The sequence below is a fragment of the Capricornis sumatraensis genome, chromosome 10 (assembly GCF_032405125.1).
Source record: "Capricornis sumatraensis isolate serow.1 chromosome 10, serow.2, whole genome shotgun sequence".
Taxonomy (NCBI): Eukaryota; Metazoa; Chordata; class Mammalia; order Artiodactyla; family Bovidae; genus Capricornis; species Capricornis sumatraensis.
Window position 1 is genome coordinate 22,370,045 of NC_091078.1, and position 27,099 is coordinate 22,397,143.

General features: G+C 36.1%; 1 protein-coding gene across 1 annotated transcript in view; it reads left to right on the forward strand.

Annotated features, from left to right (window-relative positions):
• Nucleotides 1–27,099, forward strand: part of CTNNA3 (catenin alpha 3) — a 1,791,870-nt gene that overhangs the window by 1,147,909 nt on the left and 616,862 nt on the right. Inside the window, exon 10 of the mRNA XM_068981838.1 lies at nucleotides 25,431–25,587. Coding sequence (XP_068837939.1) covers nucleotides 25,431–25,587 — 157 coding nt within the window. The remainder of the gene's footprint in view (nucleotides 1–25,430; nucleotides 25,588–27,099) is intronic.

The window sequence follows — 27,099 nt, forward strand, 5'->3', positions numbered from 1 at the left end:
CTCGGCTGCTGAACCTGACCTTGGACGTGGGGTAGTTCTCTCAGCTGCGCTTCTGCGCTGTCCGGCACAGCCACCGATCAGTGCAAAGAAAGAAAGCAAAACAATAGAATGGGAAAGACTAGAAATCTCATCAAAAAAATTAGAGATACCAAGGGTACATTTCATGCAAAGATGGGCTCAATAAGGGACAGAAATGGTAGGGACCTAACAGAAGCAAAATATGTTAAGAAGAGGTGGCAAGAATACACAGAAGAACTGTACAAAAAAGATCTTCACAACCCAGATAATCATGATGGTGTGATCACCCACCTAGAGCCAGACATCCTGGTATGTGAAGTCAAGTGGGCCTTAGGAAGCATCACTATGAACAAAGCTAGTGAAGGTGATGGCATTCCAGTTGAGCTATTTCAAATCCTGAAAGATGATGCTCTGAACGTGCTGCACTCAATATGTTAGCAAATTTGGAAAAGTCAGCAGTGGCCATAGGACTGGAAGAGGTCAGTTTTCATTCCAATCCCAAAGAAAGGCAATGCCAGAGAATGCTTAAAATACCACACAATTGCACTCATCTTACGTGCTAGTAAAGTATAGCTCAAAATTCTCCAAGCCAGGCTTCAGCAATACATGAACCATGAACTTCCAGATGTTCAAGCTGGTTTTAGAAAAGGCAGAGGAACAAGAGATCAAATTGCCAACATCTGCTGGATCATGGAAAAAGCAAGAGAGTTCCAGAAAAACATCTATTTCTGCTTTATTGACTATGCCAAAGCCTTTGACTGTGTGGATTACAATAAACTGTAGAAAATTCTGAAATAGATGGGAATACCAGACCACCTGACCTGCCTCTTGAGAAATCTGTATGCAGGTCAGAAAGCAACAGTTAGAACTGGACATGGAACAACAGACTGGTTCCAAAAGGGAAACGGAGTACATCAAGGCTGTATATTGTCACCCTGCTTATTTAACTTATATGCAGAGAACATCATGAGAAACACTGGGCTGGAAGAAGTGCAAGCTGGAATCAAGATTGCAGGGAGAAATACCAATAACCTCAGATATGTAGATGATACCACCCTTATCGCAGAAAGTGAAGAAGAACTAAAGAGCCTCTTGATGAAAATGAAAGAGGAGAGTGAAAAAGTTGACTTAAAGCTCAGCATTCATAAAATGAAGACATTGGCATCTGGTCCCATCACTTTGTGAGAAATAGATGGGGAAACAGTGGAAACAGTAGCTGACTTTATATTTTTGGGCTCCAAAATCACTACAGATGGTGATTGCAGCCATGAAATTAAAAGATGCTTGCTCCTTGGAAGGAAAGTTATGACCAACCTAGACAGCATATTAAAAAGCAGAGACATTACTTTGCCAACAAAGGTCTGTCTAGTCGAGGCTATGGTTTTTCCAGTGGTCGTGTATGGATGTGAGAATTGGACTATAAAGAAAGCTGAGCACCGAAGAATTGTTGCTTTTGTACTGTGGTGTTGGAGAAGACTCTTGAGAGTCCCTTGGACTGCAAGGATATTCAACCAGTCCATCCTAAAGGAGATCAGTCCTTTGTGTTCATTGGTAGGACTGATTTTGTTTTGTTTTTTAATTTTTTTATTATTTTTTTAAATTTTAAAATCTTTAATTCTTACATGTGTTCCCAAACATGAACCCCCCTCCCCTCCCTCCCCATAACATCTCAGTGGGTCATCCCCATGCACCAACTCCAAGCAAGCTGTATCCTGCGTCAGACATGGACTGGCAATTCAATTCTTACATGATAGTATACATGATAGAATGCCATTCTCCAAAATCATCCCACCCTCTCCCTCTCCCTCTGAGTCCAAAAGTCCGTTATACACAGCTGTGTCTTTTTTCCTGTCTTGCATACAGGGTCATCATTGCCATCTTTCTAAATTCCATATATATGTGTTAGTATACTGTATTGGTGTTTTTTTCTTTCTGGCTTACTTCACTCTGTATAATCGGCTCCAGTTTCATCCATCTCATCAGAACTGATTCAAATGAATTCTTTTTAACAGCTGAGTAATACTCCATTGTGTATATGTACCACTGCTTTCTTATCCATTCATCTGCTGATGGACATCTAGGTTGTTTCCATGTCCTGGCTATTATAAACAGTGCTGCGATGAACATTGGGGTACATGTGTCTCTTTCAATTCTGGTTTCCTCAGTGTGTATGCCCAGCAGTGGGATTGCTGGGTCATAAGGTAGTTCTATTTGCAATTTTTTAAGGAATCTCCACACTGTTCTCCATAGTGGCTGTACTAGTTTGCATTCCCACCAACAGTGTAAGAGGGTTCCGTTTTCTCCACACCCTCTCCAGCATTTATTGCTTGCAGATTTTTGGATCGCAGCCATTCTGACTGGTGTGAAGTGGTACCGCATTGTGGTTTTGATTTGCATTTCTCTGATAATGAGTGATGTTGAGCATCTTTTCATGTGTTTGTTAGCCATCTGTATATCTTCTTTGGAGAAATGTCTATTTAGTTCTTTGGCCCATTTTTTGATTGGGTCATTTATTTTTCTGGAATTGAGCTACATAAGTTGCTTGTATATTTTTGAGATTAGTTGTTTGTCAGTTGCTTCATTTGCTATTATTTTCTCCCATTCAGAAGGCTGTCTTTTCACCTTGCTTACTTACAGTTTCCTTTGTTGTGCAGAAGCTTTTAATTTTAATTAGATACCATTTGTTTATTTTTGCTTTTATTTCCAGAATTCTGGGAGGTGGATCATAGAGGATCCTGCTGTGATTTATGTCTGAGAGTGTTTTGCCTATGTTCTCCTCTAGGAGTTTTATAGTTTCTGGTCTTACATTTAGATCTTTAATCCATTTTGAGTTTATTTTTGTGTGTGGTGTTAGAAAGTGATCTAGTTTCATTCTTTTACAAGTGGTTGACCAGTTTTCCCAGCACCACTTGTTAAAGAGATTCTTTACTCCATTGAATATTCTTGCCTCCTTTGTCAAAGATAAGGTGTCCATATGTGTGTGGATTTATCTCTGGGCTTTCTATTTTGTTCCATTGATCTATATGTCTGTCTTTGTGCCAGTACCATACTGTTTTGATGACTGTGGCTTTGTAGTAGAGCCTGAAGTCAGTCAAGTTGATTCCTCCAGTTCCATTCTTCTTTCTCAAGATTGCTTTGGCAATTCGAGGTTTTTTGTATTTCCATACAAATCTTGAAATTATTTGTTCTAGTTCTGTGAAAAATATGGCTGGTAGCTTGATAGGGATTGCATTGAATTTGTAGATTGCTTTGGGTAGTATACTCCTTTTCACTATATTGATTCTTCCAATCCATGAACATGGTATATTTCTCCATCTATTAGTGTCCTCTTTGATTTAAGCTGAAACTCCAGTACTTTGGCCACCTGATGCAAAGAGCTGACTCATTTGTAAAGACCCTGATGCTGGGAGGGATTGGGGGCAGGAGGAGAACGGGACGACAGAGGATAAGATGGTTGGATGGCATCACCAACTCAATGGAAATGGGTTTGGTTGGACTCCAGCAATTGGTGATGGACAGGGAGGCCTGGCCTGCTGCAGTTCATGGGGTCGCAGGGGTTGGACATGACTGAGCACCTGAACTGAACTGAACTATTTTGTTTTATTTCAGTATGTAAAATCTTAAAAGAAGAAAGTATCCTATCCATTCATCTCTTATTTTTTCTCTGTATTAAATTTCATGTCCAAATGCATTTTGTCATGTCACTGTGAGAGAGGTCTATACCATATTATGATTATTTACAGGAACAACTACCCTCATCTTTTTATGCTTTCCAACTCGAAGATCATGCCTTACTACATAAATCTTTCCCAAATCAGTGGGAGGGCAATAGAACACTTAGTTTATTTGGTCCTAGAAAATTTAAAATAATAAGTACACAATACATATTTTCTATTGACATGAAATGTAATTAAGTTGTTGATATTATTTAACAGCATAGCTAGAGTAAATTTTCTTCTGACACTTTTTGTTTATTAGACTGTGGACTTTAGATAAAAGCAAACCAAGCACACTTATCCCATAGATTGAAACTGAGTGCTGACTTCATTTTTTCTGGAATAATAGCTTATTCAGTCATGATATGATCATATAAGTTTGTTGTTGTTCAGTTGCTAAGTCATGTCCTACTGTTTACGACCTAGTGGATTGCAGCACACCAAGCTCCTCTGTCCTCTGCTATCTCCTGGAGTTTATTCAAGTTCATTCCATTGAGTTGGTGATACTATCTAACTATCTCATCCTCTCCCACCCACTTCTTTTGCTTTCAGTCTTTCACAGGAACAGGGTCTTTTCCAATGAGTCCATATAAGTTACGTGTATGTAATACTCAAGAGATTTATTAGCTTGAACCTAGACTATATTACTACAAATAGGATAGGGATTTTTTTTTAATTTTCTACAAAAGCAATGTCAGTTTACACTTATTAAAATACTACCCCCAGCTTGGTTTTTGAGTTGGATATTCATAAAATCCTTGTGATAGGAAATGAACCAAAGCAATGTTTGCAGTCTTCAGCAACTCAAATTTACTTGTAATGATTAGTTATCTGGTTCCATACCCTTGAGTAATGATCTTCTCAAGAATTAGAAAATGTTTAACCACAGGTATTGAGTAAAGATTTCCTGCCTGTATTAAAGGAGAAGGGATTTTATAAGTTAATAAGCTACCTGGTACAAAGGAGAAGAAAATTCAGTAGAAGGCTGGTCATTTGCTAGTAACCTGGCCATTTGCTAGTAACCTGGCTATCCTGTATCTTTCATAGTTAGCAGATTAAAATATTTAATTCCAAGAGGGACATTATAACTGATTAAAGCTTGAGTCAGTTTTTTTATGTAAAGTAAATCCTAAAATATCATTAACTCTTTTGCATTAAGTTGTCTCAGGGCTGAGGCAGTAAATAAAACTACTGATAGAGCTGGTACATAGAATAGGTCTTTCCTTTAGCTCAAAAGTAGTTAGAACAAAATTAAAATGCTGGAAAACAAATATTTGTTTCAAGAAGATTGAGCTAAATTTTGAATAAAGATATTTCAGAAATTTTCATTGATTCCTTTATGTCACCATGAGCCATAGAAGAAGACACTTATTTAATCCTCTTATAATTGAAAATTGGGTATTGTTACATGCTGCTCATACTTTTCTTCATAATTGAAATGAGCTTGTGAAATAAACAGAGATGTTGAATAGAAGGATTTTGAATAACTCTAATAGAGCTTCACTCCTCGCATCTTAAGAAATGGAATTCATTTCTTGAGCAAACAAAAATAAATTTTAAAATATAAAATTTCTTGTAATTCTTCTGCCAGAAATAATAGAATAATACTTTGGTATCCATTCTTTTTAGAATATTCAGAGATAGGTAGATATCTCTACACATAAAACTAAGTTGTATCACACTCCTATCATTAATCTCTTTCACTTAAAATACCTTGAACCCTTCTCATGTTTTTAAATCTTGTCCTGCAATGTAACTCTTCATGGCATAATAGTATTTCATTAAAAAGCTGTATTATAATTTATTTAACCAACCTTCATTTTGGTCATTTATTATGTATTATTTATTTATTGAACACTACTGTGGTGTTGTTAAGGTAAATTTAAACATATATCTTTGGTTATTTCATTAAAGCACATTTCTAAAAATGAATATGCATATGTAAAACTTTAAAAATATATATTATAAAACATTCTTCACACATAGAAGTAGGAGCTTCTTAAATGAGTCTTTAACAGCCATTTGATAATATGCATCTCTTAAGTGTTATAAAGTTAAAATCTACTGAGTAGCAAGAAGAATAAAGAATACTCTCCCCTGGGATGAGCATATGTATTACAACCTATCAGTTCATCTATTAAAAAAAAAAAAAAGAGTTTTGACTTTGTACAATGTCAAGATCACTTTTTAATTCTTAGTATCACAGAATACTAAAGAAGGAAACATACGTTATGGAGGAAAACTAATGACTTCTATAGAAGAACATTTTGCCTAATGACATGTTAAATTTTTTTTCATGGATTAATAAAAGATTGAGAGGTACATTTGTTGTAAGAACATTTTTATAATATATGTAAGTAGCTTAGATATAGGGAAAAACTTTTTAATCAGGACTTGATAGAAAAAAAATTGTTGGACATCTAGTACAATAACTGTTCAGGGGGTTCCATGAAAAGGCAAAGGATGAAAAGGTGAGCCCCTCATGTTGGTAGGTATCCAATATGCTACTAAGGAATAGCTGAGAAATAGCTCAAGAAAGAATGAAGAGACTGGGTCAAAGCAGAAACAATGCCCAGTTTTAAATGTGTCTGGTGGAGAAAGTAAAGTCGGATGCTGTAAGAACGATATTGCATAGGTACCTGGAGTGTTAGGTCGATGAATCAAGGTGAATTGAACATGGTCAAGCAGGAGATGGCAAGAGTGAACATCGATATTTTAGGAATCAGTGAACTAAAATGGATGAGAACAGGTGAACTTAATTCCATTGACCATTATTTCTACTACAGTGGGCAAGAATCTCTTAGAAGAAATGGAGTAGCCCTTATAGTCAAAAAAAGAGTTCAAAATGCAATACTTGGGTGCAGTCTTAAAAATGACAGAATGATCTTGGTTTGGTTCCAAGGCAAACCAGTCAACATCACAGTAATCCAATCTGTGCCCCAAAACTAGTGCCAAAGAAGCCAAAGTCAAACGGTTCTATGAAGACCTACAGACCTTCTAGAACTAACACCAAAAAAGATGGCCTTTTAATCATAGGAGATTGGAATGCAAAAGTAGGAAGTTAAGAGATACCTGGAGGAACAGGCAAGGTTGGTGTTGGAGTACAAAATGAAGCAGGGCAAAGGCTAACAGAGTTTTGTCAAGAGAATGCATTGGTCACACACCCTCTTCCAACAACACTGGAGATGACCCAGAGAGACGTTATGGGGAGGGAGGTGGGTGGGGGGTTCATGTTTGGCAACGCATGTACACCCGTGGTTGATTCATGTCAATGTATGGCAAAACCAATACAGTATTGTAAATTAAAATAAAGGAAAAAAAATTATTACCAAAATAAATAAATAAATAAATAAATCACTGACTTAAAATTAAAAAAAAAAAAAAAAAAGATAAGGCCTGAGAGGGAGTAATTTCTAATTTAATATAGTTTTGGAAGGTATGTAAAAGATGAACACACACTTATCAATTTATAGACTAGAAACTGGAATGTAGGTCTGTTCATCAATCAACACCTACCTAGACCCAAGTCTGTCTCTTCCAAATTCCATTTGCTCATTCGTATTTAACTCTTTGAGGCCCCATGGACTGTAGCCCACCACATTCCTCTGTTTGTAGAATTTTCCAGGCAATAAAATTGGGGTAGGGTCATTCCCTACTCCAGGGGATCTTCCTGACTAAGGGATCAAACCCAAGTCTCTTGTGTCTCCTTAATTGGCAAGCAGATTATTTACCACTACTGCAACTTAGGAAACTCAAATTTCACATAGTGGTGATTGTGTTTGTATTTTTTTTTTAATAATTGTTTTAAAAGTAAAATACTCCTAAAGATACTTCTACTTATGCTCACCTACAGTAATTCATGTGAAAAATGCCTCAGCCTCATTTATTCAGTTTAGAACATCTGTACTAATGACTTTCAATTTGAGTTTTTACCCATAAACCATTTTTATTTATTTGGTTTAAAAGCATAAGATACCTGGGCATGTCTCTCTCAATCAGTGGTCAAGTGATCCCCTTGCATTTTCTGTGTTTCTCCTGATCTCAGAACTGACTCATCTAACTTTCTGGTGTGACCTCCTCTAACACATAAACTAACAAAGAGAATATCACTTACAGCAAAAAAACCCTGTATTTCAAGTGAGATTATTCCAAACATACTAGCCACCTAGTCATTGTGTTGTGGTGATATTACTAACAGACAGAAACTTTATTTTATTTATACAGACACCTCACATTTAAGTTTGATAGATAATGTCCTGTCATCCCAAAGAAATCTTGGATTCTAGCTCAGGGACTGTGGCTTGCATTTGTATCTCCAGTGTTTAAACCAGGAAGGATTTAATGTCTGTTTTTGTTATTGGTATTTATGACAGTAGTGGTTCGTTTTGTGTGTGTGTGATGATCACAAATAGAGATAAAAGAAGGGGAGCTTGCTAAAATGAAGTGAAAATGGGTTAATTCATTTTCTAAATTAGTTAAGAAAGGGAATGAAATATTAAACATCAACCAGGAAGTACTATGGTTATTTTACTTAAGTAATTTTAATTTTAATCCTTTAGGTCAGTGCTTTTCAATATTTAGAGTAGTGCTTTTAAATATGTGCCTATGAATAACCTGAGGATCTTGTTAAAATGCAGATCTCTGATTCAGTGTCTAATAAGCACCTGAGATTCTGCATGTGTAACAATTCAGGTGATACTGATGGTAATATTTGGCCCTACAACACATTGAGACAAGGTTTCACACGATTCTATGAGATAATTATAATATGATGGTTCCAGTAATGAGAGCAGTAGTGATTTACCATGTATCATCAATACTGGAGCAAAAGTTCTGTAGGGTGTTGTGTGCGCAGTATTCTCCAGGCCAGAATACTGGAGTGGGAAGTCTTTCCCTTCTCCAGGGGATCTTCCCAATTAGGAATTGAACTTGGGTCTCCTGCATTACAGGCGAATTCTTTACCAGCTGAGCTATAGGAGAAGCCTAAGAATATTGGAATGGATAGCCTATTCCTTCTCCAGCAGATCTTCCCAACCCAGGAATTGAACCAGGGGACTCCTGCATTGCAGGCGGATTCTTTACCAACTGAGCTATCAGAAAAGACCCAATACTTCCAAAGTCACTTAATATTTCATCTAAACACAGTGGACTTATAAGAGCTAAGCTCTGGAAATATCTTTCCCAGAAATTTGCAAAGCTGGTATGCTAAGTCTGGTAACACCAGTTACTCTAAAATTCTAAGGCCACTACCTTGAAAGAGCTTTAACAGGGGCTTCCTTTGTAACAAATGTAAGAAAGATTGTGCTATCTAATATAAGGACAGTGTCTATGATTGACTTGTGAAGAGGGTGGTTATTACTACTCTTGCTGGTGGTGGTGACTTTGTGATACATCCTGAGGGCTGACTTATATCTTTCAGTGTTTCAGTACAGTGAAAAGATCTTAGTGAAACACCTGAAAATATGGTTTTCTTTCTTTCTTTTTTTTTTTCTTCCACTTTGAAGAGATATTAATCCTTTTGACTGATTTTAATAACATCATGGAGAAGACCCATTCTTTAAAGGGAAATGGAAGTGTCCACAAGAGCTTGCCTTCAGGTTATCTCACATAAACATAGATTAACTAAGAGAAGTCTTACTTTCAGTGGTGGGTTTTTGGAAGTTAATGAGTGAATCCATTGTATGAGTTGGGTTCTGTGTTAACATCTATATTGTCTTTGCATTCAAAAATATTGAATCTTAAATATAAGTGAATTTCATGCTGTGAAACACAAAGATGTAGTCTGGTGTTGTCACTGCGGTCCTAATCCTATTCACCCTTACTATAGTGCATCTTTAGCTTCTGTGAATTGTTAAGCTAATGATCAGGTTCCACACAGGAGCTAATTGCTATTTATTCTCTTACATCACAAATTTGTTTTTAAAACCACTTGTCAAATTGACCAAACCACTCATGTTGTTTGAAAAGTGAAAACAATTCCTATAAAAAAAAAAAAAAGTCTACCAAATTTAACTAAATGAGCCATCAGTAGTTCTAAATATTATGTAAGTCTTTTTTGGTAAACATTTTGTTGCACATAAAATGCTTCACTTCTGATTTAATCTTGGGCTTTCGTGACTAATATTTCTCTCCCCTAAGACATGTCTTCTGTAGTTTTTATTTCTGTTATTGGAAATACCATTAACTGGTAACTCAAGCCAGGAACTTGGGAACTATCCTTTCTTTGTTGTTCAGTTGCTAAGCTGTGTCCAGCTCTTTGCAGCCCCATGGAGTGCAGCATGCCAGGTTTCCCTGTCCTTCACCATCTCCTGGCGTTTGCTCAATTTCATCTGCATTGAGCTGGTGATGCTGTCTAACCATCTCATCCTCTGTCATCTCCTTCTCTTCCTACCCTCAATCTTTCCCAGCATTAGGGTCTTTTCCAGTGAGTCCAGCTCTTCACATCAGCTGACCAAAGTTCAGCTTCAGCATCAGTCCTTCTATTGAATATTCAGGATTGATTTCCTTTAGAATTGACTGGTTTGATCTCCTTGCAGCCCAAGGGACTCTCAAGAGTCTTCTCCAGCACCACAATTTGAAAGCATCAATTCTTCAGTACTCAGCCTTCTTTAAGGACCAACTCTCACATCCATACATGACTACTGGAAAAACCTTAGCTTTGACTATACAGACCTGTGTCATCAAAGTGATAACTATCCTTAATTCCTTCTTAATTCTTGTCCATCACATTCAACTGGTCATAATTTTGTGAATTTTGCATGTTAATTATCCCTTGAATCTTCACTGCAACTATTGCTTCAGCTTGCAGACCATTCCTTCCCATTCCTAACCAGGAGGGCTAAAAAATGAGGCTAGAAAATGGAAGGAAACATAATGTTTTTCATGTCAAGAAAACTCAGTCATCATAAAAATTATGCTTGGTCAGCATCAGGGAGAGCATCCAGTTCTTTCCAATCCATTATGTGAAATGACATTAGCTCTTCAAATAGACTCAGCCAGCTGCTAAAAGTCATTGTAGGTTTGTCACCTATATTTCCTCAGACAGAATTTCCTCCTGTTCATCGTTTGTGCCCTGCTCAATCTAATTTGCCTGGTTCCAGCTCCCAGGAAGCAGTAGTACTTTATTCCTGAGTTCTATACATAGCCCAGCATATTCATGTCTATAATTAAAAATCACAGCTTTATTTATCTTTTACTATGCATGTTATGGCCCAAGGCTGCTGAGCAAAAAATAAATAGTACATTAAAATTAAGAATTTCAGGTCTGCATTCAATGAAGAGCGGCTGTTTTCCAGTGTATAGTATCATTATATCTTCCTAGGGTAATATCTATCAGCTAACTCATTAGCAGCTGAAAATTCAGATTGTTTGTTTTACTTAAGAAGCATACTCCCAAAGAGAGTTCTCCTGAATGTAGGCCATTGCTTCTTCAGTGTGTAATTATTACAATAAGTAGGGCATTACTATGGTACTTCACATGCACCAGTGAATATGCTTCAGCAATTAGGGATTCCAGGTCCTAGAGAGTGAAATAAACATCCAGAACTTTTACAGTCTTTTCTGATCAGGAAGAAGTCTTCTCTAATATAGTAAATTTCCAATAATAATGTCTATAATTATTTGATGTGGAAAAATGATTATCCTTTCTTCCACTTCCAGAATGAAAATTACTTTCTCCTCAAATTCTCACTCTTAATTGCTTTAAAAAAGTCAGGATTTTTGTGCATAATAATGCCTTAAAGTTATATAGTTTATGTTTTGAAATCACTCCTAATATAATAAACCTTATTTACTATTTGGTTCTAAGTAATTCTATTGCATAGATATCATATTCTAAATTTGACAGATTAAAGAGAAAATATAAAGAATGGGTTGCCCAACTATATACAAAGCTTCTAACTGAGAAAGGTAACTCAAATTCTTTCTCAGGGAATTTTGTTTTTCTCCCCCGCTCTCTCTCTCCCTGTCTTCAGAACTTTATAAAACAGAGGCTTAGAAAAATTTACTAATATTCCCTTTTGTTGGTAGCATCTATTTTTCCTTTTTAAAATTAAACGATAGTTGATTTAGAGTATTATGTTAGTTTTAGGTGTACACCACAGTGATTCAATATTTTATAGATGATACTCCATTTGAAGTTACTACAAAATAATGGCTATGTTTCCCTGTGCCATACAATATAGCCTTTTTGTGTATCTATCTTATACATAATAATTTTCATCTCTCAATCCCATACCTGGATTTTGCCTCTCCTCTCTTTCTTCACCCCACTAGTATCATCAGTTTGTTTCCTATATCAGTGAGTCTGTTTTGTTATATACATTTTCTTTTTATTTTAGATTCCACATATAAGTGGTAAAATACAGTATCTTTCTCTGACTTATTTCATTGATCAGAATACTCTCTAGGTCTATCCATTTATTACAAGTGATAGAATTTCATTATTTTTTATGTCTGGTAATATTCTATCACATATATATATATATATATATATATATATAATGTATATTCTCCCCACCATATATATACACATACACACACGCACACATTTGATAGAATACACACATACAAACACACCACAGCTTCTTTATTCACTTATCTGTTGATGGACACTTGGGTTATTTCCATAACTTGGCTATTGTAAATAATGCTGTTATGTACATTTGGGTGTGCATATCCTTTACAGTTTGTATTTTCATATTTTTCAAAGATACACCCAAAATTAGAATTGCTGGGTCATACGGTAATTTTATTTTTAGTTTTCTGAGGAAACTTGATTATGTTTTCCATACTGATTGAACCAATTTACAATCCCAGCACAATGTCCCAGTGTCCCCTTTTCTCCATATCATCTCCAACATTTGATTATTTGTGGTCTGTTTGATGATAATCATTCTGGAAGATATGAGATGATATCTCCTGTGGTTTTGATTTGCATTTCCCTAATAAACAAGCAACATTGAGCATATTTTTCTGTGCCTGTTAACCATCTCTGTGCATCTTTGGGAAACTGTCTTTTCAGATCTTTTATCAATTTTTTGAGTTTTTTTGCTTGATATTTAGTTGTATAAGCTCTCTCTATATATATACATATATATATGTGTGTGTAACATACATATTTATATATAGTATAAATATACTGCTGCTGCTGCTAGGTTGCTTCAGTCGTGTCCGACTCTGTGCGACCCCATAGCTGGCAGCCCACTAGGCTCCCCCATCCCTGGGATTCTCCAGGCAAGAACACTGGAGTGGGTTGCCATTTCCTTCTCCAATGCATGAAAGTGAAAAGTGAAAGTGAAGTTGCTCAGTAGTGCCGAACTCTTAGCGACCCCATCAACTGCAGCCTAACAGGCTCCTCTGTCCATGGGATTTTCCAGGCAAGAGTACTGGAGTGGGTTGACATTGCCTTCTCCATAAATATACTATTATATATATACTATATACTAATATATGCTATTATAAAATACATGTATTATAAGTGTGTGTGTATATAGATGGATACAGTATATTAACCCGTTATTGGTCATATTACTTGCAAATATTTCCTCCCATTCCATAGCTTGTCTTTTCATTTTGTCAATGATTCCTTTGCTGTGCAAATGTTTTTAAGTTTGACTAGGCTCCATTTGTTTATTTTTGCTTTTATTTATTTTACCTTAGAAGATAGAGCCAAAAAAATGTTGCCAAAATATATGTCAAAATGTATTCTGCCTGTGTTTTAGGAGTTATATGGTTTCAGGGCTTACATTTAGATACTTAATCATTTAGAGTTTATATTTTTTATGATGTAAGAAAAAATTTAATCTCATTATTTTACATGTAGCTGTTCTATTTTCCCAGCACCATTTGTTGAAGATACTATCTTTTCTACATTATATACTGTTTCATCCTTTGTCATAGATTAACTGACCATAGATGTGAGTGTATTTCTGAACTCTATATTCTATCCCATTGGTCCATGTCTGTGCCTTGTCCCAATACTATACTGTTTGATTACTGTAGCTTTGTAGTATAGTCTGATATCAGGAAGTGTGTTACCTCAAGTTTTGTCTTTTTTTTTTCTCAAGATTGATTTGGCAATTGAGGGTCTTTTGTGGGTCCATATAAATTTTTGGATTATTTGTTCTAGTTTTGTGAAAAAAAAAAAAAAGCCATGGTATTTTGATAAGGATTTTATTAAATCTGTAGATGATTTGCATAGTATGGAAACTTTAGCAATATGTGCTCTTCCAATCTGAGAACATGGGCTATCTTTCCATTTTTTGGTATCATCTTCAATTTTCTTCACCTATAGTTTTCAGAGTATAGATCTTCCACCTTCTTGATTAAACTTATTCCTAGCTGTTTTATTTTCTGATGTTATTTTGTTTGGAACTTTTTTGCTTTATCTTTCTGATAGTTCATTATTAATATATTCTATTTTTCTTAATTTTATTTTTACTTTTCCATCTATATATTGGTAATAAAAGAGTTTGCTTTTATTGTCTCAGGGCAATTTGAATAGATGATAGAACACTCCTTTATTTGTCTTGACCACGTGGTTAAAATTGCTATAATATTTCTTAATTGACTTTCCATCTTGGATTCCTTCTTGTTTTCCTGTTCTGACCCTAGCTGACAAAGTTACAGAATTCAAATCTAAACAATTACCAAATTGGTGAATTTTTGAGTATAGTAATTCAATAGGAAAAATTCCATTTTAATGTTTACCTTTCTCTAACTCTAGTTTCTCTATTATTGAACTATAGGCAAGTCCTGGTAGTGCAGTCCATTGGCTAATGATCCTCATTGGAATGGCCCTCAAAATATCTTACTATGAAGATTTAATCAGCACTTTTTCTTTTGAATAGAAACCTAATCAGTGCCTCCATACTTCTCCCTGTGATTCCATTCTTTAGTTATAAGAAAATCAATATAGACTATTTAAATTGCTATTATTTTAGGTACTAGTATAAAAGTTCCTTGTAGGGATGTACTTACTTGGGAAAAGGCTTCATTAAATGTGTAGGCTAGCAAAGTAGAAGGAATTTCTGAAGATTTAACTAGGTCTTATTTAAAAGCATGTGTGAACTAAAAAGAGTTAAAAAACACACAAACATCTTGGAAGTGCAGGGAAAATATTGCTTTATATGATCTGGGTTGTATATACCTGTTAACCTTCATCAAATATTTATGTGTGACTTTTCTCTCTTGTTGTTCAGTCACCAAGTTGTGTCCATTTTCTGAGTCTGTGTTGTCTGTTTTTCTGCTTTAGATAAATAGTAGATAAATAGAAAACACTCTTGACAATTAAAAATGTTAAGTCTCCTAATGTTTTTGAACTCTTTTTAGTTCACACTTTCAGATAAGACCTAGTTAAATCTTCAGAAATTCCAAATACATTGAGAGAATGTCTAATCCAAAGCATTCAGACATTGGAAATATATACTTTTTTAAATTTAAAAATTTTCCACACTCTTATCATAAAGTACATTTAAAATTTAATGAATAGCCTATGTTTTGCCTTTATTTTGTTATTGTTGAGTTGCTAAGTCATGTCTGACTGTTACTCTGTGAACTGTAGCATGCCAGGCTCCTCTTTCCATGGGATTTTACTGTATTGGGTTGACATTTCCTTCTCCAGGGGATCTTCTTGACCCAGGGATCGAACCCTCCTCTCCTACTTGGGAGGTAATTTATTTACCACTGAGCCATCTGGGAAGCCCTCTTTTAGTTTTACACTTGTGTGGAATTGCTGGTGCCTTAAAAGGAGCTTTGTAGATGTTTCTGATACAAAGTTACTTTTTTTTAATCTTTAAAAGAGAGTTTATCAATTTGGCAAAGCTATCAAATTCATTTTTAATTCCTCCACCTGATCCCAAATGATTTGGAAAATAATAGATATCTTTTTCTACTGCAAATTCTAAACTTATTAAACACCTGAGTGGCATATTAAAATGAATCCAAAAAATCTTGGTTATTTTTGTTTGTTTCATCATTAGAAATTAAGGTATTTTCATTACCTTAATTCATAATACACAGTACTGATTTCAGAATTGTCTTTTTTTAAGCAAATTTTCTCTGATTTTAGTTCTACATTATCAGTTCAGTTCAGTTCAGTCACTCAGTCGTGTCTGACTCTTTGAGACCCCATGAGCTGCAGTACGCCAGACCTCCTTGTCCAACATCAACTCCCGGAGCCTACCCAAACTCATGTCCATTGAGTTGGTGATGCCATCAAGCCATCTTATCCTCTGTCGTCCCCTTCTGCTCTTGCCCTCAATCTTTCCCAGCATCAGGGTCTTTTCAAATGAGTCAATCCTTTGCGTCAGGTGGCCAAAGTATTGGAGTTTCAGCTTCAACATCAGACCTTCCAATGAACACCCAGGACTGATCTCCTTTAGGATGGACTGGTTGAATCTCCTTGCAGTCCACGGGACTCTCAAGAGTTCTCCAGCACAACAGTTCAAGAGCGTCAGTTCTTCAGTGCTCAGCTTTCTCTATAGTCCAATTCTCCCATCCATACATGACGACTGGATACATGACTACTGGAAAAACCGTAGCCTTGACTAGATGGAACTTTGTTGGCAAAGTAACGTCTCTGCTTTTTAATATGCTATCTAGGTTGGTTATAACTTTCCTTCCAAGGAGTAAGACTCTTTTAATTTCATGGCTGCAATCATCACCTGCAGTGATTTTGGAGCCTAGAAAAATAAAGTCAGCCATTGTTTCCACTGTTTCCCCATCTATTGGCCATGAAGTGATGGGACCTGATGCCATGATCTTCGTTTTCTGAATGTTGAGCTTTAAGCCAACCTTTTCACGCTCCACTTTCACTTTCATCAAGAGGCTCTATAGTTCCTCTTCACTTTCTGCCATAAGGGTGGTGTCATCTGCATATCTGAGGTTATTGATATTTCTCCCGGCAATCTTGATTCCAGCTTTTGGTTCCTCCAGCCCAGCATTTCTCATGATGTACTCTGCATTTAAGTTAAATAAGCAGGGTGACAATATGCAGCCTTGATATACTCCTTTTCCTATTTGGAACTAGTCTGTTGTTCCATGTCCAATTCTAACTGTTGCTTCCTGACCTGCATATAGCTTTCTCAAGAGGCAGGTCAGGTAGTCTGGTATTCCCATCTCTTTCACAAATTTCCACAGTTTATTGAGATCCCACACAGTCAAAGGCTTTGGCATAGTCAATAAAGCGGAAATATATGTTTTTCTGGAAGTATCTTGCTTTTTTGATGGTCCAGCATATGTTGGCTATATTTAACTATATTATAGTTAAATCTAAAAGTATAATGTTTCTTTAGATTCAATTTTCCTTAAGTTCATTTTTGTTTAAGGAACATTTTTATGATTAGCATATCAAAATGATCATTGAGCTTATCAAAACTGTAAATTCTTTGTTTATTTGTGTGGCTCAGATGGTAAAGTTTTCTCCTGCAAGAGGGAGACCTAAGTTCTTTCCCTGGGCTTGGAAACCCACTCCAGTATTCTTGACTGGGAAAATCCCATGGCCAGAGGAGCTGGCGAGCTACAGTCTATGTGGCTGCAGAAGAGTTGGACACGGCTTAATGACTAAACACCACCAACCTGTCTTAATAATTAGTATAGAGGACAGGAAAATAGTATTTTGATTTTCCTGTAAAGTAGTTGTCTTTTACAGACCTTCTAGGGAGTATTACATTTTCCATAGCTCAAATAGTCCTAGGTTGAATTTTCTCCTTTGCTCTAACAGTATGGATTGAGAGAGAGCAAAGCTTGTACTAGAATATGTGTAAAAGAAATACATAGACTTTCTCCCAAAAATCAACTTTGCACCCCTCCCCTATTTATTTTACTTCATTTTCTGACTGTGGGGCTTGTGAGATCTTAGTTCCCAGACCAAGGATTGAATCCAGACCCTCAGCAGTGAAAGTGCCTAAGTCCTAACCACTGAACCACCAGGAAATTCCCACCCCTTTCCCTTTCTAAAAATTAGTGGTGGCTCAGACAGTAACGAATCCATCTGCAATGCAAGAGACCTGGGTTTGATCTTTGGGTTGGGAAGGTCCCCTGGAGGAGGGCATGGTAACCCACTCCAATATTCTTGCCTGGAGAATCCCCATGGACAGAGGAGCCTGGTGGGCTACCATCCATGGGGTTGCAGAGTCGGACATGACTGAGCAATAAGCACAGCATACAGAGAGTAGGGTTTTTTTATGTTCCAGATGCTTCCCAGGTAGTGCTAGTGGTAAAGAACCTATCTGCCAGTGCAGGAGATACAAGACCTTGATTCAATTCCTGGGTCAGGAAGATTCCCTGAAGGAGAGCATGGCAACTACTCTAGTTATTTTTGCCCACAGAATCCCATGGACCGAGGAATCTGATGGGTACAATCCGTAGGTCACAAAGAGTCACATACTACTGAAGTGACTTAGCATGCACACACACAAATGCAAGTTAAAGCCTCATGAGAAGACTCATGTGAGTAATGCTCTCATATAGGGATCATCCCTTCATGGAGTAATGAGACTGCAACACTATTAGGCCAAAGTTGATTGCAATCTAGTTGTTTATAAACTTGTGAGAGTCTATGACAGGTTACACCTCCTCACCACTACCCGTCCCCAGCCTCAATATAATTTAACATAAAGGCGTGACGATGGAGATTCTTGATGACAAACATCATGTAGCTTACTTTTAAAATGCAATGATAGTTTCCAATAAATGAAAGAAGACAAAAAAGAAAAGATTATCAAAACTAAGGAAAAGTGGAAACACCAACACAGAAAGTGAGAAACACTTGGTAGTAGAATATTATTTAAGAAACCAAGAAAAGAATTGCATAAAATTGGAGCATTGGATGTGATGTCATTACCGTGGTTGCTACTATTCCAAAATTATGACAGTGTTCCCAGTTTAAGTACATATCATATAAATTCTTGTCACATGCTAGCTTAGATGTATTTGAGGTATCATATATCTAGTTATTTTAATTTTTTCTACACGCCATGACACTGAGGTAATCAGATCTATAGGTACTTCCACATAACTCATCTTTTTAATCCACAAAGTGCTTTTGTTATATTAACTAAAATGTTTAAGATTATTTGTATCAATGCCAATACTAAAATATTTCTGAGGGAAATTTAATTACATGGATTTATGTTCACTTTGAAAGTAACTATTTTTAGGAATCTTTTAAGAGAAGTATATATATCAGTTGATAGTATTAAATCTGTATGTTCAAAGGAACCTGAGAGGGATCAGCTAACTCAGGTACTGCCCCACCCCAAACTCAGTGCACACTTACCTATTCTTCTGGGAGAATGAGTCCTGGGAGAGCCAATATGACTCTTCTGGGTATATAAAATCAGTTTGAAGCAAAGTAAAACTCTAATTTAAACCTCTTGTCTTACAATCTAGAGTACCCTCTATAACTTTGCACAAATTATTCAGTCTCTTCATGCCTTTATTGTCTCACTAGTAAAATGAGAATACTGGTAGCATCTTCCTCATTGTATTCCAAATATTAATTCCAATGAACTGCATAGAAACTCTGTTTAGGACATTAAAGTTGAGAACTTGGAAGCTTAGTATATTGCCAGTTGAAAAGTAAGATGGTATAGCCACTGTGGAAAACAGTATGACATTTCCTTAAAAACGTTTAACTTAGAATTACCACATGACCCAGAAATTCATTTTGTGGTGTAAAGATGAAATATTTGAAAGCCAGGACTTGATGAAATATTTGTACACCAATGCATATGCATTTCTCACAGTAGCCGAGAGGTGGAGACAGCCTAAATGTCCATCAATAGAGAAATGGATAAGCAAAATATAGGTATAGTGGAATATTATTCAGCTTTAAAAAGAAATAAAAGTTTTGACACATGCTACAACAGATGGACCTTGAAAGCATCATTCTACATGAAAAAGCCACACACAAAATGTCAAATATTATATAATTCCACTTTTACGAGGTATCTAGAATAGTCAGATTGATAGACAGGCTGAGGAGAGAAGAGAATAAGAGTTTGTTTGATGGGTACACAGTTTCATTCATTTTTCTCTCAACTGACTGGCTTATTTTACTCTATGCTCTTTCTTTTCTTTACATCATAACTTTGATCTACTCCTAGTGTCTTCTTCCTTTCAACTTTGGTTTGTTCTACTTCCTCAGGGCCTTCACCCCACTAGTCCCCCTCTGGTTCTGATTTCACTACATGGCCTCTGTGTAAGTCTTTGTTCAAATATTCACTAGAGATTTGAATCCCTTAACCTTTTACATCATGCCCGTGACTACTAATGGTTGTCCTTGAATTGAATACCAGCCTATAATCTAAGTACTTTTGAAAATGGGGAAAAAAAAAAAAATATGGTGAGCTTGGCTCCCTATGGCTGTTCTCTAAAAGTAAAACTCAAGCCAACTATTATCTTTTTGGGAGAGTTAATAAATATAGAGGGAACTATAATTAACATGCTTAATGTACCAAGAAGCAAGGATAAATAAAACACAGTCCCTCCTATGAAGAGGCTCATATGGAGCAGAGGTGTATAAACACTCATGCAATATGATAATTGCTATTTGGTTATATGGACAAAATACTTTTAAAAAACAGAAGACAGTTCATGTTCCTGGGTATAGGGAATGGGACAGATGTCACAGTATGCAATGGTATTTCAACAGGTTTGTAAAAGGTAAGAGTTGTTTCCTCAGAAGGACCAAGGGATGGTAAGTGATGGAGCAATGGTCTTGAGGCAGATTCAGTTTTAAGAAAAAAGAAATCGTAGAAGTACGGAGATACATGGTGTGATCAGGAGATAAAGCTGAAGACAGCTGGAATGTAGGCTAAAATGAGGGCAGTCATTACAGCAGGCAGGATGGGACAGAATCTCTTGTGCATTTGAAAAATAAATGTGTTTGTAGTAAGGAGAATGGCCTGGAGAAAACAGGGTCTGGGTTAGGAAACTATCTGGAAGGGTATTAAAATAGTCCTGTTAATATATAAGATCATTTTTAAAACATAGTCCTGTTAAACTAAGATCATGGCATCTGGCCCCATCACTGCTTGACAAATAGATGGGGAAACAATGGCAATAGTGACAGACTTTACTTCCTTGAGTTCCAAAATCACTGCAGATAGTGACTGCAGCCATGAAATAAAAAGATGCTTGCTCTTTGGAAGAAAAGCTATGAAAAACCTAGACAGCATACTAAAAAGCAGACACATTGCTTTGCCAACAAAGGTCTGTATAGTCTAAAGCTATGTTTTTTCCATTAGTCATGTATGGATGTGAGAGTTGAACCATAAAGAAGGCTGAGCTCCAAAGAATTGATGCTTTTGAACTGTGGTGTCGGAGAAGACTCTTGAGAGTCTCTTGGACTGCAAGGAGATCAAACCAGTCCATCCTAAAGGAAATCAGTTCTGAATATCCATTGGAAGGATTTATGCTGAAGCAGAAGCTCCAGTACTTTGGGCACCTGATGCAAAGAACTGATTCATTGGAAAAGACCCTGATGCTGGGAAGACTGAAGGCAGGAGAAGGGGACAACAGAGGATGAGATGGTTAGATGGCATCACCGACACAATGGACATGAGTTTGAGCAAACTCTGGGAGATAGTGAAGGACAGGGAAGATTGGTGTGCTGCAGTCCATGGGGTGCCAAAGAGTCGGAAAGAACTGAGCAACTGAAAAACAACAACAACAAGATATAAAAAGGTCCTAAAGTTAAAGATGCTGTTGCAAAGAATAATCGACTGATTAGGTGATGAATTGGGTCCAGGGTGATTCTGGTATGTACACATCTTAACCGTAATCTAAAGAAAGATGCCTCAGGAAGCGACCTTATTCACTTTAAATTTAAGTCATCTTTAGCTCTGCATAAGGAGGATTTGAGACTATTCTCCCCCACTTCTCAAGATATGTTGTTAAAATATTAGGAGGATGACACTGGGATGAAGATTTCTTCTGCCTTAAAAAACGTTTGCACATCATTCAAGTTTTTTTCTGCTTTTAGTTTTAAGTTAAGTATCAGGAGTCAAGTAGGATATATATTTCTCATAGTGTGAAGTGTTGAATCAGTTAAACTGAATCAGCTGCAGAACTGAAAATGTTCATACAAAATACAGCGTGCCATATATTTCTGATACCACATCACCACTAAGGGATCTACACGCATACTTAAAAAGTATGCACAGACTGTGGAGGCATAATGGCAATACAATCACATGTGTACAGTTGTTCAACTGCAGGGACAATGAAACACCAGAGACCAGAGCCTCTGCAGTGTACACTGGGAGTTTTTGTTTTTGTTCAGTCACTTAGTCATGTCTAGTTCTTTGTGACCCCTTAGACGGCAGCACGCCAGGCTTCCCTGTCCTACATTATAAGTTAGTAGGTTAATAAAGCTCTAAAACTAAAGTCCGGGAATACAGCAGTTGTTATTACCAAAGGTAGGTTATGTTTCCTTAAAATTCAATGTGTTCCTCTTTCATAAAAAAGAAATAAGAGAATATCAGCATAACAATTTCAAGCAATTAGTTTCTCTCCTCCTGTACCTCCAGTAATTTGTTGAAAATCACACCAGTGAGGTGCAGCCTTTAAGTTACTGAGTAGAAAAAAGATTCTTTTTATTGCGGCCATTATATATTGGTGAAATCTGAATCTTGTATCCAATATTCTGCTACACCAATGATTCCTAATTTCCAAATGCAAAAGTCATTTTTAATCCTCATTAGTCTTTACTTTCCTATGGCATTTGACCTTTTCAAAAGATTTTCTTCCTCATCTCGACGCTTGAATACCTTACTTTTCTACCTCCTTGATGATTTCTCCTTGATGATTTCTTCTCTCATCTTTATCACTTCCATTTTATCCTTTCCTTGTACATATTGGTGCTTTCCAAATCTGTATTCTTTCCTTTCTTCCATTATTTTTTTTATTTCTCTGCAACTCTGTTACTAGCTCCTCTTCCCAAGAAGATGAGGTTAGGGTTTACCTTGCTTCTAGGTCTTAATTGTACTTGTTATTGCCTCTTCCTAAATGAATATCACCTTATACTAACTTCCACTTATTTTTCAGATTTCAGTCCTTTGAAACATCTTTCCTTATGGAGCTGAGTACCTCTCCCACATGTTTTAAGGCATCTTCTGCTCACCTTTACAATAGCCACTACCTTGTAACACTTATGTATTGGAGTGGTTTCCTAACTGGGAGCCCCAGACCAATAGCATCACTATCACCCGGAAATTTGTCAGACAGGCAAATTCTCAGGCTCCAAAGCACATTAACCGAATCAGAAACTCTACTGTGTGGCTCAGGAATCTGTTTTAATAAGCCATCCAAGGGAATTCAGATACAGGCTAAAGTCTGAGAATCCTATGTTGCATTTGGCTGGCTTTGGTCTTCTTCCACTTTTAGATCATGGGCTGGTTTAGAAACTACAATGAAATAGTTTTCATTGTGATGTCCTTAGTATTCAGTGTAGAACTGGATACATTGTTGCTGCATAGCACTGATTTGTTACAATGCATGAACTAATAAATGAGTAAATGAATGACCAGTTTTTTATGAAATTCAGTTTCATATCTCTCTCTGATTGACGGCTATGTAATTTGTAGAGAAAGCAAAGAGTCCCTTCAAAGTCAACCTCTGTATTAGAAAGGTTGATATCTAATACCTCTCATCAACAATGTCTTCCAAAACAGTTGCACAATCTGCTTTTACAACCCTGAATGACTTTTTAACCTCTGATCTCTCATTTTCTATCAGTACTATAATCATTCTCTTCATTAACCATGGAAGAACCTTAGTAATCACCTTTCTTTGAAGAACAACTTCATTCATTCTGAGTATACAACTAAAGCATATTCCCCATAGAAAGTCTGAACAATTCAGTTACACACACAAAATCAAATTAAAGCACTGAAAATTCCATCACTCTGAAAGAACCATAGTTATTTGTATGGATTTATCCAACTTTTAGTTCTAGCATATTTGCTAGAAGTGGCATTTTGTGAAGCATGATGTTCTGTAATCTGCTCTTATTACACATTGTGGGAATATTTCCATGTTCTAAAGCATTATTTTCTATAGAGTCATTTATGTCTGCATGATATTTTTGACAATAATTGATCTATCCTAATTTAAATGATTAAAAGTCCTGTCAAAACTTTTTCAGCACCTCCGCCATTGCAGTCCAAGCTCTTTCTTACTCTTGTAACCTATTACAATAGCCTCCTTTGGCAAATTAATCTTTTTAAAGTGTAGTTCTGAGCAAATCACTCAAAAGTCAAAAGGACTCTCCAGTACCTTCCAAATAAGGCTCCAGTCTTGAGCAGGACAGTTAAAAGCTCGTTATGCATACCCAGGCTCTAGGTGAGACTACTTACCAATCTCATAGCATTTCTCCTGTTTGCTCACCTTTTGTATATTGCCACTTCTCTCTTCAAATTCTTTCCCACCCATGTTGCCCTCTTCACTGTGAAGCCTTGCTAAAATTCCATGTCTTATCCCCCTTCTCTGCACTATGTTTTCTTCTTAATTCTTATAACCATAGAAGAGACCATATACTTTTATTACATTCACTTACTAATTTCCTGGGCTTCACAGGTGGCTCAGTGGTAAAGAATTTGCCTGCCAGTGCATGAGCCATGGGTTCTATCCTTGGGTCAGGAAGATCCTCTGGAGAAGGAAATGGCAACCCACTCTGGTATCCTTGCCTGGAAAATCCCATGGACAGAGGAGCCTGGTGGGTCGCAAAGAGTAAGACATAACTGAGAAAGTGAGCAAACATTAATTGACTATCTTTCCTAACTGGAATATAAGCTCCATGAAGACAGTGATTTTTTTTTCCTATGTCTTGTTTATTGAAAGAAAATGAAAGTGAAAGCAGCTCAGCCATATCTGACTCTTTACAACCCCATGAACTCTAGCCCTCCAGGCTCCTCTGTCCATGGAGTTATCCAGGCAAGAATACTGGAGTGGGTTACCATTTTCTTCTCCTGGGGATCTTCCCAGCCCAGGGATCAAACCTCGGTCTTCTGCATTGCAGGCAGATTCTTTACTGTCCGAGCCACCAGGGGAGGCTTGTTCACTGCCATATCCCTAAAACCAAGAACAGCGCTTGATACCTTCAAACAAACAAACACAAACAAAAAACCTCATAATATATTTGAGATATTGAATGATGATGAGTGGACAAATGAAAGAATTGATCAACATTGAATATCTACTGGTAAAACTCTTCAGGTTCTCAAGGAAGTCAAAGCTTTTCTTCCTGTGATTTGCACACAATGAGGATTCACTACCTACTTGTGAAAAGTAAATACAAATGACCAGTTAAACATTATTCTTTCCTGAAACCTTTTCTTAGAATTGCTGCTGAAGGTGATCTCTCTACTCTAAAGATTGTCAATCATTTCTGTAATTATGGTATATATTGAATACTCTACTGAGCTGGAGTTATATGATGTCCTTCTCATTAAGTCACATGCAATCTCTTTATAGGCAGATATCAATTATCTTTGTTATCTCTTGTAGTTCTTAGTACATTGATGCTTGATAAACAGTACTAAAATTAATTACCAAAAATAAAATTAAACTATTACCAAAAGCGAAGGAGTTACACATAAGGGCATAAACAGATCTAATTAAAAAAAATTTGTCATATGCACAATGGTAAGTATTCTGAAATCACCAAGTGAACATTCTGTATTTTTATAGATTATTAATGCTGCACTGGCTTTGGCTGCAAGACCCAAAAGTCAAGTGGTCAAAAAAACCATGGAAATGTACAAGCGCACGTGGGAGAATCACATCCATGTCCTCACTGAAGCTGTAGATGACATTACAAGCATTGATGACTTCCTGGCTGTATCTGGTATGTTTTTTATCTTTTAATTTCGTGTTTGCTCTTGTCATTTTCTGCAATAGGATGATACTAAATATAGTTAATTTTATGAAATATTATGAGACGGTTTTAATGATAGCCTTTCTAGAAGCAAAGTGCTACTATGTATGATCTAGCATAATGAGTCTCATGTCTTGTAATCCATACATCTCAACAATTTACACTGCCTCTGAAAGAAACCGCTGTTCATGGGCAATGCATAATTGAAAATAATGGCTGGAAATTTCCTGCCTTTTCAAATAAATCATCATTTCCCATCCTTTAATATAGTTATATCTCTTGATTTTCCTCCACATTTTTTGAAACAAGTTTTTCTTCACTCAGAAAAATGAAAATAGGAAAACTCTTTATTGAAATATAACACATACTTCAACTACCATATATATTTGAGTAGTGGTGTTCTAAAGAATAAAATAAGTCTAAACATGTAACTACATCAATAACAGGCTTGAGACTCCATGTCAAACCTAGATGATTCTTTCATCACATAATAGAATACAAGATTGTGAAGTTTCTCTCATAAAGACATATTCTTGGAAACATAACTCAGGTTTTGATTATACTGTTGTAACAGCAAATAACTAAATGCTTTTTAATATTTTTTATTTTCTTAAAAATACCTCTCATTAAAATAAATTATATATATTTTTGAGAGATTTTCTTGGAATGTGATGATACTTTTTTATAAAATGAAGTTTCTCATGAATTTCAAATATCATTTTATATTTTTAAATGTTTCCTGATTGTATTTTATCTACCTTGTTGATTTCATTATATATGTATATATTCTCATCCTGAACAATAGTAACCTAGTGTATTTTCTTAACAGAGTAATGAAAAGAAAATATGTGCTAGTTAACTACTCTGACATTGTTTTATATCTTTAGAGCTAAAAGTTTGAAAATAATAGAAAATGAACAGCAATAATATTAATATATCAAGTGCTGGATTCACTTGATACCACTACTCAGAAATAGCAACTAATGATATCCAGTTTATTTCCATCCAGCAAAGTCTTTATGCTGGATGGAAATAAATGTTTTCAAATTATTGTGTCATTCTGCCTTTTTATAGGTAATAGTAGGCTGAATTTTCCCACATTATTATATTTTTTCAAAAAAGTCATATATATGTTCTTTTATTTAGATTTAGATAAATTTTAACTACTATAAGCAATACTTAAGCATATTTTTGTCTATTTTCTATCTTTTGAGTATAGACTTGGCAATGTGAATTCAATCAGTATCTTACATTTTGCCAGTCTTTTGTAATTTAGTTGTTAAATGCTAAGTTCTGTTTTCAGTTGGTTCTTTTGGTTACAAGGTGAAGAAACCTGCTCATGGTAGTTAATATGAAGGCAGTTTATTATATCAGTTGATGACACAGTAGGGAGAATCTCCTGGACATACCAGAACAGGAGCCATAATCACATTATGAGAAAAGTGGGGAACCTGGGATCTGAGCAGCTGTGTAGGTCCTCAG